Source organism: Emydura macquarii, unplaced genomic scaffold (genome assembly GCF_026122565.2).
Source record: "Emydura macquarii macquarii isolate MOO-44397 ecotype Brisbane River unplaced genomic scaffold, CSIRO-AGI_Emac_v2 contig_450, whole genome shotgun sequence".
NCBI classification, from domain to species: Eukaryota; Metazoa; Chordata; order Testudines; family Chelidae; genus Emydura; species Emydura macquarii.
Genome location: NW_027130587.1, coordinates 365,232 through 378,482, shown reverse-complemented (window position 1 = coordinate 378,482; position 13,251 = coordinate 365,232). Strand labels below are relative to the sequence as shown.

The window sequence follows — 13,251 nt, the reverse complement described above, 5'->3', positions numbered from 1 at the left end:
GAGCGTAGTACAGGGGAGAGAGAGGGATAGAGAGAGACCGATCTGGTTTGAAATGTTGACGGAGAAGCTAGGAACTTCCAACTGCAAAGATGCAGATTTGGTGGTGGGAGATCCCGGATCGTGGTGCTAACATCATTTCCCTCTTTGCAGGCACTGCGAAAAGCCCAGCCTCAGAGGCGGCTGTTAAAGACGAGGCAGCAAGGGTTTTTGTGGCCCTTTTTGACTATGACCCCAGTTCTATGTCACCTAACCCCGATGCAGCGGAGGAAGAGCTCCCGTTTAAGGAGGGGCAGATTCTGAAGGTAAGAACATTGCTAGGTGAGGCTGCTGATAAGCTGCCATGTCCTTGCCACAGGGGGCTGGGAGGTTTGGACGCAGCGCTCAGTTGAACCTGCCTTACACTGCTGGGACTGCAGAGCACCCTGCTTTCATGGCGTGGCTCACGCTCCCTGATGGGAACTGATGCAGATGCTGTTTCCCCTCGCTAGGTGTGTGGCGACAAAGACGCTGATGGTTTTTACAGAGGTGAATGTGCCGGAAGGGCAGGGTACATTCCCTGTAACATGGTGTCTGAAGTCCAGGTGGAGAGCGAAGAACTGAGGCTGGAGCTGTTAACGCAAGGTGACGTGCGTGCTGCCCCGCCAGTGGAAAGCGTAGGTACTGTACCTCCCTCCCGCCCCTACTTGGGTTCTGCTAGCGTGTGGACAATGTGCTTCTTCCTTGGCATGCAGGACGCTCAGCGCTGCTGTCATGTATTGCACTGCAGCTGCATGCCCACCGCAGCCTGGGTACCGGGCACCAGACCCTCTGCCCTGGCATAGCGAGCTGAGAGTCATGGCCTGATACTCTGAGTGCTCTCGTGTCTCAGTTCAAAACCTGCCCTTCCAAACTGCGGCACTGGTGCAAGCCACCTCCCCCGGCTGCCTTGTGTGTGGACGTGCCGGGGAGCAGCACACGGGGAGGTGCTGGCTCGGGGGGGTTTGAACGAAGCCCTCGAGGCTGCTCCTTGCCGCAGTCCCTGGGGGCAGGGAGCAGCAGGAGTGAGCAGCGTCGTGCCCCAGCTTCAGCCATCACGGGAGCCTCACTAGCTGGGCTCTGCAGCTGGCTGGCCACGGGCGGGGGAGGCCCCACCTTTAGGAGATCACAGTGTGTGGATGGGGAAGGAGGTGGGGGGTGGGGGGCAGAGAGACGGAGGCAGGGCAGAGAGGGGAGCAGTGAGGAGCGAGCTTGATGGAAAGGAGAGAGAGAAGAACGGAGGAAAGAGAATCTGGAAGGCGAGAATGGGGAGAGGAGAGGCGAGTTTTGCCATTAGCAACGCTGCTCTGACTTGGGCTCGCCGAGTGGCTTCCAAATGAATGCCGAGTAGCAACACTGGAGCACGGAGATGCCGATCAGCTGTGGCGCGGGGGCCCCTGGCCCGTGCCAGTGAGTCCCTGAAGCACGAGGCCTTAGCGCTGTGTGCCCAGCGGGTGTGCGCCCAGCGGGTGTGTGCCCAGCGGATGGCTTTCTGCTCCTGCGTCTCACGTGCATAGAGCTGAGCATGAGAAAGGCAAGAATGCCTCTTGCTTCTCACAGCCTTAGTGAGCCACGGGATCCCAGCCGGGCCCGGCTGGCACCTTGTCAGCGGAAAGGAGCAGTTCCCCTGGAAAGCCTCACAAGGGCCAGGGCTGGTCCTCAGGAGAGGGGTGGAAGGGCCCTGATCTCTGCCAGCCCCTGAAAGCCTCTGCTCTCTCCCACTCCCCCATCCTGACATTTGGTGCCCTTTTGCAATCAGCCCCCTGCAGTGTGTGGAAGAAGGGAGCTGCCTTTCTCAGTGTGGCTTGGATGCTTGTGTGAGGAGTGCAGCCTCACGTTCCCTTCTTCGGGGTTGTCCCGTTGCAGGGGTTGTGACGCCGATGTTCCTGGAAGGTAGCGTGCAGCCCCGGGCAGGGAGGCATGGACGTGCAGGGCATGCTGTGTTGTACTCTTGATGATGTCTCTGTGTGTGGGTTGTGCAGTGTGTGGGTCCCTGTGTGGCTGCCGCAGCAGTTAGTCTCGCTTTAGGTATATAAACCCCAGCGTCCGCTTCTCAGGGGAAGTTTCTTCACGCTGCTCTGCTGCTCGCTCACACTCCAAGGTGCTTTTCACTTGCATTCACTGTCTTACCGTTCTCTTGTCTGTCTGTTTGCTTTTTTTCTTGGATTTTATTAAGGAAACGGTACATTTACTCCACCTCCACGCCGCCTCACCGTCCCTCCTCTGAAACCGCGACGCGCCAAGAAAGGTCTGTCACACCTGCTGTTTGCACTTTGCTTTTGGCATTTGGGTTGCAAACTGCCCTGAGTTTTGGCTACCTCCTTTCAGGATCTTGAAATAGCGAGTGGACAGAGCACCCTTTCCTTCCAGTTTGGCACCACTTGAAAGCACGCCACGCTGGGACCTGGCCTCGCTGTTGTGTGTTCTCAAGGACGTTAGCTCTTTGTTTGTCTGGAGCTTGTCCTCTGCCTCCAGCGATGCCCCAGTGTCCCTGCCACTGTCTGGGAGCTGCATGAACAGGATGTACAGTTTGCTCGTGGCGTGTTTTGTTTCTTGTCCTTGCCTTGGTCTTTGTTCTTCGTGAGGAACTTCTTGCTGTGGTTTGTCAGTGTTGAAAGCCGAACACAGACTCATGCCATCTTTTCTTCCACAGCAGAGCTGGATAAACAGGAAACCCGTGCAGCTCGTCCAGGTGAGGATTGCTCTTTCCATGCTCAGATACTATGGGGTGGAACCCATAAAAGTGATAGATGCTTTTCAACAGCACATCTGTGAGCAGCCACATCACGTCCTCAGGAGAGGCCTTCAGTGCCCCGCCCTGTGAGCGGCGTTCTCTCCCTGCCCCTTGCTGAACCTTTTCCGTGTGACCCTTGGGAGCAGAGCCCTGCTAGTGATGTCTGAATGCTGGCTAGGGTCTGGCTGAGAAGGAGCAGGGAGCTGAACCAGGGAGCAGTGTGGCCCGGGGCTCAGATTGGATGTGGCTGTTGAGGGCATGGATGGTGGTGAGGCGAGCGTAGGGAATGGCTGGCTGCTGGCGGAAGGGCGCACTCGATAGGAGTCCAGGCTTGGGCTGCTTGTCATGCAGGTGTGCATGGTCCGAATGGGGTGACAAGAATGAGGGGAAGGGGGGAGGTTTGAGGAATCACTCCTACCGCTGGGCCGTTTGGAAAGCATGTTGTGACCCTGGAGGGGTTGCAGTGAGTGTAGGATCTCTGTTTGGAGGACAGGGGGACGTGCAATATCCATCCATACGGAGATGAAATGTCCCAGCTCAGGAGAGGGCACTGGGGACAGGAGGATTCGGATGGCAGTGGGTACCAGGAACGGGAGTGTGTCCCCATTGTCTGGATACACAGTGGGGCTCTGGCAGTGGGTGGGGAGCTGATGATGACGTATTTGTATTCCCGGAGTGCCTAGGAACCCCCGTCACAGGTCAGGACCCCCTTGTGGTAGAGCCTGTGCAGAGTTCCCGCCCCATGGGGCTTACAGTGCCGCAGCTAGAGAGGAAGGGAAGGCTTCTTGCTGTGCAGGAACTTCCAACCGCCTGTCGGGCTGGGTGCTTAGATCCATGGCAGTCTGTCTGGTTCCAGGCACTAACGTTGGCCTGGGAGGGGCTGAACCTGCAGGGGTAGGGCTCAGCATTTGATCTGGATTTCCTGAAAGAGGTTTTGGATGTGCTGGGGGCAGCTCAGGATGGAGATGGATTCTTGGTACTCGCAACTAGTGGAAATCAGTGTGAGGAGCTTGAGTCTGTTATGGAGGCTTCTTAGTGACTTCCATTTACAGGACAAGATTCTGGGCTGCTTGAAACAAGCACTGGGGAGACCACATCTGGAGTATTGTGTCCAGTGTTGGGCCCCCCACTACAGGAAGGATGTGGACAAACTGGAGAGAGTCCAGCGGAGGGCAACAAAAATGATTAGAGGGCTGGAGCACAAGACTTATGAGGAGAGGCTGAGGGAACTAGGCTTGTTTAGTCTGCAGAAGAGAAGAATGAGGGGGGATTTGATAGCAGCCTTTAACTAGCGGAAAGGGGGTTCCAGGGAGGATGGAGCTAGGCTGTTCTCAGCAGTGGCAGATGACAGAACAAGGAGCAACGGTCTCAAGTTGCAGTGGGGGAGGTCTAGGTTGGATATTAGGAAAAAGTTTTTTCACTAGGAGGTGGTGAAGCACTGGAATGGGTTACCTAGGCAGGTGCTGGAATCTCCATCCTTAGAGGTTTTTAAACTGCAGCTTGTCAAAGCCCTGGCTGAGATGATTTAGCTGAGGTTAGTCCTGCTTTGAGCAGAGGGTTGGACTAGATACCTCCTGAGGTCCCTTCCAACCCTCATCTGCTAGGATTCTATGAATGCCTTAACCACAAGATCATCCCTCCTGCCCTGATTTCCATTTCCTTCTCTTCATATCGGAAGCAGCCGTCTCTTTGCTTTCCCAACGTGGCCAAGCTAAGATCCTGGATAAAATCTCAGTTTAGATGAGGCAGAGGAAATGCTGGACAGGGGAAACATCTGGAGGAAGGATGGGGCTGCTGCCTGCATCAGGGAATTATGCTTATCATTGGTCTTTCTGGCCCAAGAGGAGTGTGGGATTGTATCTCTTCGATTGCTGTTACTGCCAGGCAGGAGTTGTGTCAGTTCCGTCTGCAGAGGAACGATTTTTGTGGCCATCTTGTCTGGCCATTAGCAATATTTGCTTTAGCTTTTGTACTAGTGCCTGGGTGCTGCCCATTGTGGTGCTTGCAAAGGGTCTAACGTTCATTAGAAAAGATCTGTCTCAAGAGAGTGACGCTGGGAGTCTCAGCTCTAACTAACGGGCTAGGAAAGGCCCCGGAGCCCTCTTGCATTTCCTGTGCACCTTCCTAAATGAGCTGCTGCTGATCTCCTCACATCCACTGCCTCCTTCCCTTTCCAGCACCCTGGCCTGTGCTGAACCCGTGCAGGGGGAGCAGTGACTGGAGGAAGGCTTAGACCCCGGAGGCACTGGGGTGGCCCAGGAGCCAGCAGCCAGCGATGGGAGAGTTCACATCTCCCGGCGCGCCAAGCTCTGCTTTTACACACTTGCAGGTTTAAGCAGAACTTGGCGCTCTGCCTGGGACAGGCTGCAGAGCAAGCTGCTCCCTCTGGCCCTGACTGCTCCTCTTTCACTGCTCCTGCTGCACCTTCACGAGAAATTCGCCACAGCTGTGCACACCTGCAGGGCGGGCTCTTGCTGTTACAAATGTCCTCTGAGCTTTTCAAGCTGTTCTGACTTGGCCCAGGCCAAATGGGATTTCCGGGGGGCTCTGGAAGGTCCTTTTCCAGCCTGCCAAGGGTGCCACATGTCAGCTCTCCGCCTCCAAGCAGGAACGCTGTCCTAAGGGGGGCGGGGGACCTTGTTACTGCCTCCCTTCCCGCCCGGGGCTGAACTGCTTTGCCTCCGACTTTCAACAAAGGAAGGAGCAAGCCTTGATCTTAGACAGCAAAGCTGGCTGGGAGCAAACACATTCCCCGCCTGCGCCATCTTCCCGTTCCCCTAGCCCGCAGCCGCGTCACACTGACCCTGCCACGAGGGGCAGAGCAGCAGGGCAGGAGCTGCGCACCCGCCAAATGGCTCTGCGGCTCCGCAGCGCCCAAGGCTGGCTGCAAGAGGCAGGTGCTGGCCTGGATGGTTCCTGGGAGGGCCAGCAGGTCAGTGAGAGAGGGAGAGTCCCACCGGGGTCTGACAGGAGACCCGGCCAGAAAGAGCTGGTGAGGAAACCCTGGATATACGAGGGGGTGGGAGGCAGAGAAAGGGTGACACCTTCTCAGCAGGTTCAGCTGAGTTGCCCCTACAAATGCCCTCCCCCCATTTAAATTACCCACGAGGCCTGGTGCTTGCGTCTGTGCCAGGCCCAGCGGAGACGCTGCTCTGATTCGGGGTTTCATCCCGGGTCTTCGGTCGCACAAACGTCTGTTTCGTTTCTGTCCCGCAGGGGGCAGCTGGCAGGGCCTCGGGGCTGAACCGCTCACGCCTAGGACCATGGTGGCTGTTTTTGACTACAACCCCAGGGAGAGCTCGCCCAATGTGGACGTGGAGGTAACCAGCAACAGTCACTTCCTGCCTGAGTCTTACGTCTCTGTCTCTCCCCTCTGTTTTACCGTCTTACGTTGGGCACCTTCTGTCTGACCCCGCATCATCCTTTCTCTGCATGCTTGTGAAGTGCTGGAATAATAGCCTTGGAGACAGAAGTGGGGCATGGTACTTGACATGCAGACGTCCCGTACCCTGGTGGGGTGTGAAGCCCAAGTCCAGGCTCTGCGCTGTTCAGTGACATACCACAAAGAACAGTCCTGTGCTGGCCGGGGGGACGGTACCTCCCTGCTGCCACTAGTAGTTCTAGGGCTCTGTGGTGTGTGGTTTCTCCTCTGAGATGTCCAGTAAGTCTTTTTTTTTTTTTTTTTTAATGTGGACCCTAGGCCACTAGACACTGGACTATGCCACCAGTTTCCTTCATTGAGGAGCCATCAGACGGGAACTTTTAGCCACTACTCACATGGGAGCCATTTGAAATGGGGTTTTAAAACTGAAATGCTCCGTAGCCTTCATAGATTTTTAAGGCCAGAAGGGACCATTATGATCACCTAGTCTGACCTGCTATGTATGAGGAGGAATTTCTGTATCAAGCCCTATACCTTATGGTTGAGCTAGAGCACATAGAGCATCCAGCACAGCCCAGGTAGAATTGTTCATTACCATCACTATTCAGACGTGTGTCTTATTTCCAGCCTGAATACATTTACCTTCAGCTTCGAGCCCTGAGCAATGGACTTGGATTTACGAGACCTGGATTCTATTCTCATCTTGCACAGTGGCCTACGGGGTGACGTGGGCAAGTCACTTCAGGCTGAGTGCCTCAGTTTCCCGATCTGTAAATTACCCTGAGATCTACTGATGAAAATGCTAGAGAAGAGCTAGAGATTATTATTTTTATGGTTATATCAAACAGCCTCTACTATCAGAAATGTTCTCCCTATGTAGATACCGATAGACCGTGGTGAAGTTACTTCTTAGCCTTCTCTTTGGGAAGCTAAACAGGCTGAACTTAAGTTAATGCACTCAGGTGAGACCAGTCACCTTGTGGAACAACACTGGAGCTTCGACCCATTCAACCCACTCTCCCCTGACTCGCTCGTTAGCTCAGGTTTAAAGCACCACTTAACCTGAGCTAGAGATTTGTGTGTGGATGGGAGTTGGGTTAGAAGCAAAACTCGAGTCACATCTTGCGCTAACAATGCAAAGGAGACAGACCTTGAGTCTCTCTTCGAGGTGAATAATAGCCAGAAGCCACAGCTCACAGGAGACAGCCTGAGAAGGGAGTGTTGGAGGGTGAGGTTTGCAGAGGAGAGAGAGAGAACAGAAGGAAGAAGAAAAGCTTAGTCTTAGAGAGGACAGAGCAGGGCTTTTCCCTGTTCTGTTGCTGGGAGCGAGACTAGTGCCTGTAGCTGGGCCTTTCTTCTTCTGTTGGTTGTGTGCAGTGTTGGTATAGCCATGTGGGTCCCCGGCTATTAGAGAGACAAGGTGGAGGAGGGAATATCTGTTATTGGACCAACTTCTGCTGGTGAGAGACAAGCTTTCAGATCTCTGGAGAAGAGCTCAGTGGCGCTTGGAAGCTTCTCTCTCTCACCAACAGAAATTGGTCCAGTAAAAGATATCACCTCTCCCACCGTGTCTCCGTTCTTCGCTTTGCTTTTTGCCTTTTCCTTGTTCAGTTCTCTCCCCCTGGCTCCACATGAACTATCTCTGCTTTCCCTGCTACTCAGGCTAAAAGTGCCCACGAGAGGGAGGGACCATGCTGAGTGTGGGGTGAAGGAGTTAGTGGGGGCACAGGAGAGAAGAACAGAAGTAAAAGAGAAATAAAAAGACGTAAGACACTAGCGTGGCTGAAAACGGATGCTTTCTCCTTCTCTCCTCTGCAAGGCATCTCTCTGCCGTCCGTGGTTTCTTCTTTAAGGTGCTATTAGACAAGTGCTGTTACAGAGTGTGCTATCAATGGGTCATGCCATGGGTTAGATCTATGGCAGGAGAGTAGATTGTGCTGTGATAGGACACTGACGCCTGTTTCCAGACAAGAACTTCGTTAAGTTAAAGTTAAGGTACCAGCAAGGGAAAAGATCAACACTAGCAGTGACACAGGTCAGACATATAAAGGGTTAAATCAAAAAAGACTTTTAAGAAGAAAATTAAAAAGGATAGAAATAAGTTTTAGTGATATGATGATTTCAATAGCCTGCAGGTTCTCTGATACAATCTTTAATAAATGAACTCAGTCCTTCATTGTGTAAAGTGTAGGAGCATAAAATAAAGTGCTGAATTTCAGTGCATAAATGTCTGTGCGTAACCTACATAAACAGCATGGGGCTCTCTGTCCCCCTTCTAGTGTCTAGTCCATGAGTCTGTTCCCTCCTTCCAGGCAGCAAAGGCTTCTGCTTTTAGATCCAGAGGTCCCAGGTGCAGTCCCTGATGCCAATGACCCACCAGGGCAGCATGTTACAAAGTGACGGCCCTTACGGTGACTTGAATTATTCTGACATTTGGTATATCGCACTCAAAGGGAATTCATAATACGGCGCAGCAGCCTACCAGAATGCACTTCTCCTCTGGGGAGAGAATAATGATCTTTTTGCCCTGGCAAATCTCTTCCTTTTCCTGAGGAAATGGGATAAATAGGAGACGCAACTTTGGGCACAATGGGAATGGTCAAGAGTCCTGATGAGAAATTACTTGTGCATTTTGCATGCATCAACAATTGTGCTCTCAGCAAATTAAATTGAGCTCAGCTTTTGCTTCCCCTCAGTCACATTATAAAGTATTTGCTTTAGACCCAATTGTAAAAATATTTCTCACATAGAATCATAGAAGATTAAGGTTGGAAGGGACTTCAGGAGGTATCTAGTCCAAGCCCCTGCTCAAAGCAGGACCAACCCCAACTAAAACCATCCCAACCAGGGCTTTCTCAAGCCAGGCCTTAAAAACCTCTAAGGATGGAGATTCCACCACCTCCCTAGGTAACCCATTCCAGTGCTTCACCACCTCCTAGTGAAAAACTTTCTCCTAATATCCAACCTAGACCTCCCCCACTGCAACTTGAGACCATTGCTCCTTGTTCTGTCATCTGCCACCGCTGAGAACAGCCTAGCTCCATCCTCCCTGGAACCCCCTTTCCGGTAGTTAAAGGCTGCTATCAAATCCCCCCTCATTCTTCTCTTCTGCAAACTAAATAAGCCTAGTTCCCTCAGCCTCTCCTCATAAGTCTTGTGCTCCAGCCCCCTAACCATTTTTGTTGCCCTCCGCTGGGCTCTGTCCAATTTGTCCACATCCTTTCTGTAGTGGAGGTCCCAAAACTGGACACAATACTCCAAATGCAGCCTCACCAATGCTGAATAGAGGGGAATAATCACTTCCCTCCATCTGCTGGTAATGCTCCCACTAATGCAGCCCTATATGCCATACCCCTTCTTGGCAACCAGGGCACACTGCTGACTCCTATCCAGCTTCTTGTCCACTGTTATTCCCAGGTCCTTTTCTGCTGAACTCCTGCCTAGCTCATCGGTCCCCAGTCCATAGCTGTGCATGGGATTCTTCCTTCCTAAGTGCAGGACTCTGCACTTGTCCTTGTTGAATCTCATCAGATTTCTTTTGGCCCAATCCTCCAATTTGTCTAGGTCACTCTGTATCCTATCTCTGCCCTACATCGTATCTACCACTCCCCCCAGCTTAGTGTCATCTGCAAACTTGCTGAGGGTGCAATCCACCCCATCTTCCAGATTAATGAGGATGTTGAACAAAGTTGGGCCCAGCACCCATCCCTGGGACACTCTGCTTGTGACCAGCTGCCAGCTAGACATGGAGCCATTGATCACTACCCGTTGAGCCCGATGATCTCGCCAGCTCTCTGTCCATCTTATAGCCCATTCATCCTGCCCACATCTCTCCTGCAGTTTGCTAGTTATGCAGCTGTATGTTCCCAAAGAACCGAAGTGTAAAAATCTTCTTTCTACGCCATGTTCTCTGCTGCCCTAGGTTGTGCTCGCAATTCCACACGTTTGAAAATTTTGCCCACTGTGTTTTCTCTGCCACAAGGGCTCACATGTAAAGTTTCACCCTCATAGAGGCTTGGACAAAGTGTTTTCTGATTAGAGGCTCACATATAAAATTATACATATTGGCTTCAATACTGAACCTGTTCTTCATAGATGTTTAAGGGCCGAAGGATCATTCTAAATAAACTTTTAACAGTGAGATAAATTAACCCTTAGAGTAATTTAGGAACGTGGTGTCTTGTCCATCACTGATAATTTCCAAAGCAAGATTGGATGTTTTTCTAAAAGACCTGCTGTAGGAATTCTCTTGGGGAAGCTCTGTGGCCTGTGTTACACAGGAGGTCGAACTAGATGGTCACAATGGTCCCTCCTGGCCTTGGAATCTATGATTCTATGAACTTAATATCTTTGTTTGATGAAATTACAAGTTTAATTGATAAAGTAATAGTGCTGGTGTAATAGACTTAGATTTCTATAAGGCATTTGACTTGATACCACATGACATCTTGATTAAAATCCTAAAATGATATAAAATTAACAAGTTACACATTAAATAGATTAAAAACAGGCTAAGTGATACAGCTCAAAATAGAATTGTAAATGGAGAATCATCATTGAGTGGGTGTGTTTCTAATGAGGTCCTGCAAAGGTTGGTTCTTCGCCTTATGCTATTTAGTATTTTATCAGTGATCTTGAAGAAAACATGAAATCTCCACTGATAAAATGTGCAGATGACCCAAAAATTGGGGGAGTGGTAAATAATGAAGAGGACGGGTCACTGATAAAAAGTGATCTGGATCACTTGGTAAGCTAGATGCAAACAACGTGTTTTAATACAGCTAAATGTAAATGTACATCTAGGAACAAAGAATGCCGGCCATATTTACAGGCCGGGGGACTCTGTCCTGGGAAGCAGTGACTCTGAAACAGATCTGGGGGCCATGGTAGATAATCAGCTGAACATGAGCTCCCAGTGTGACACTGTGGCCAAAAGCACTAATGCGATCCTGGGGTGCATAAAGAGGAGAATCTCGAGTAGGAGCAGAGAGGTTATTTTACTTCTGTACTTGGCACTGGTGCGACCACTGCTGGAATCCTATGTCCAGTTTTGGAGCCCACCATACAAGAAGAACGTTGATAAATTGGAGAGAGTTCAGCAAAGAATCACGAGCCTGTTGAAAGGACTGGAAAACCTGCCTTATCATGATAGACCCCAGGAGCTCGATCTGTTTAGGTTAAGGGGTGACTTGATTACAGTGTAAGTACCTCCATGGGAAATTAATTCTTTGATCGTGGGTTCTTTAGTCTAGCAGAGAAAAGTCTAATACATTGCAATGGCTGGAGGCTGGAGCTAGACAAATCCACACTGGACATAATTTGTACATTTTTGACAGTGAGAGTAATTAACCATTGGAACAATTTACCAAGGGTCATGGGGAATCCATCACTGGCAATTTGCAAATGAACTTGGAATGTATTTCTGAAAGATTTGCTGTGGGAATTATTTTGGGGAAATTCTCTGGCCTGTGTTCACAGGAGGTCAGCTGTATGATCACAATGGTCCCTTCTGGCCTTGAAATCTATGCACTTCTGCAAAATTTTCCCGTGGAAAAGTTCAGTTTTTGTGGAAAACTGCGTTTCCTAGAGCATATTTTGAACACATGCTTAAATGTTGCTGTCCCAGTCTAGCACAGCGCCCGAAAGTTCTCGGGCAGCCCCTCAGATACGCTAGGGGAAGAATGTGTGTTGGGTCGGGGCAGCGTGTTCAGTGGCAGTTAGGATGCAGGGAAGACAGAAGCACAGCAAAGATAGTAAAATGAGTTAATGCAGCCCTAGATTTTAAGGCCAGAAGGGCCCAACCATTATGCTCATCCAATCTAACCTCTGCATGACACAGGCCAGAAAATATCATTCTGCAGGGAGCTCAATAACTTCTGGTTGAGCTAGAGCATATCTTACATGTAGGATAATTACCCACAAAAGAAACGGGAGTCCTGCAGCACCTTAAAGACTAACACATTTCTGCGGCATTAGCTTTTGTGGGCTGCAACCCCTCTGGAACGTTACACAAAAGAACGCTGTTCAAACAGCATTTGTCAGGTTGCAGAGTCAAGCACTCAGCTGTCAGGCGGTCCCAGAACTGAGCTAATGGAGTGACTGGTAGCAGTTTCAGTTTGTAATCCTGGAGTGGGAGGAGACACTTTGCCAGAGGGTTTCATAGAAGCTTGTTGACATCCTGGGATGGTGAGATTTGGGGATCTGGGGGTCCGTTCCATGCTGTGGAAGGGAGTGAACTGTACTGGGGACGGACCACTCTGCCTATTTCCCAAGACTGACTCTTCTGTCCCTACTCCCCTCCCCCCACTGCCTGCCCCTGTCCCAGACCTGTCTTTTCCACACCTGCCCATTTCCTCCCAGTTCCATGTTTCAAACCTAGCCGGCATAGGTGCTTGAACAGTACGGCTCGGAGGATTTAAGTCTGGTTCAATGGCCCTAAGCACCCCCACTGTACACATTGTTCCAGCGCGCCTGCTGGCCAGTGCCGCTCTCCACTCTTCACGCTTCTCCGTCCAATTCCAGTGTCCTTGCCCGAACCGTCCCCAGCTGCACTCTTCGGTCTGTTCCTGGCCGGTCTGCTTGCCCAGCCATTCCCAATCTCCCCCCGTTTCCTTGTCCTGGTTTCCCCTCCTGAGTTCATGGCTGACCTGTCTCTCCCCCGGCCTCCAGTCGTCCCAGCCCCACGTTCTGTGTTCTGACAGCTCCCAGTCCCAGGCTGCCTCCTCAGGCTCCTTGTTCAGTCTCAGTGACTGATCCTGTCCCAGAGCTTTGCCCCGCCAGTCAGTAGTTTTTCTCCTGCTCCCTGGTTGTGCTTCAGACTTGTGTTCCCTTGTCCCACCACCTCCTTCTCCCTGTCCCACTGGTTGCCAGTCCCAGGGGCCTTGCCCAACAAGTCTCAGTCTCTCCCTCCAGGTCCTTCCCCACTCTCAGTCTCCTCCCACCCCACTGGTTCCCAGTTGCCACATGTTTCCCAGTGCCTGTCTCCTTGCCCAGCTACCTGCCACACCTATAGTAAGAAGGACCCTTTATAAATACGTCAGAGAAATACTAGAGAAAATAGGTCATTAGTAAATGGGAAGAGCTGAAATCAGCGACGACTCAAAAGCAGCTAAGATGTCAT

General features: G+C 51.3%; 1 protein-coding gene across 2 annotated transcripts in view; it reads left to right on the top strand.

The window, feature by feature from the left end:
- The window catches only part of TSPOAP1 (TSPO associated protein 1), a 155,325-nt gene that overhangs the window by 123,713 nt on the left and 18,361 nt on the right, over positions 1–13,251 (top strand). The window contains exons 23-27 of one of the 2 annotated variants that reach the window (XM_067537720.1): positions 151–302; positions 489–657; positions 2,192–2,263; positions 2,669–2,707; positions 5,966–6,069. In XM_067537720.1, the coding sequence (XP_067393821.1) occupies positions 151–302; positions 489–657; positions 2,192–2,263; positions 2,669–2,707; positions 5,966–6,069 (536 nt within the window). The remainder of the gene's footprint in view (positions 1–150; positions 303–488; positions 658–2,191; positions 2,264–2,668; positions 2,708–5,965; positions 6,070–13,251) is intronic. The other variant, XM_067537718.1, reaches the window with a different exon arrangement.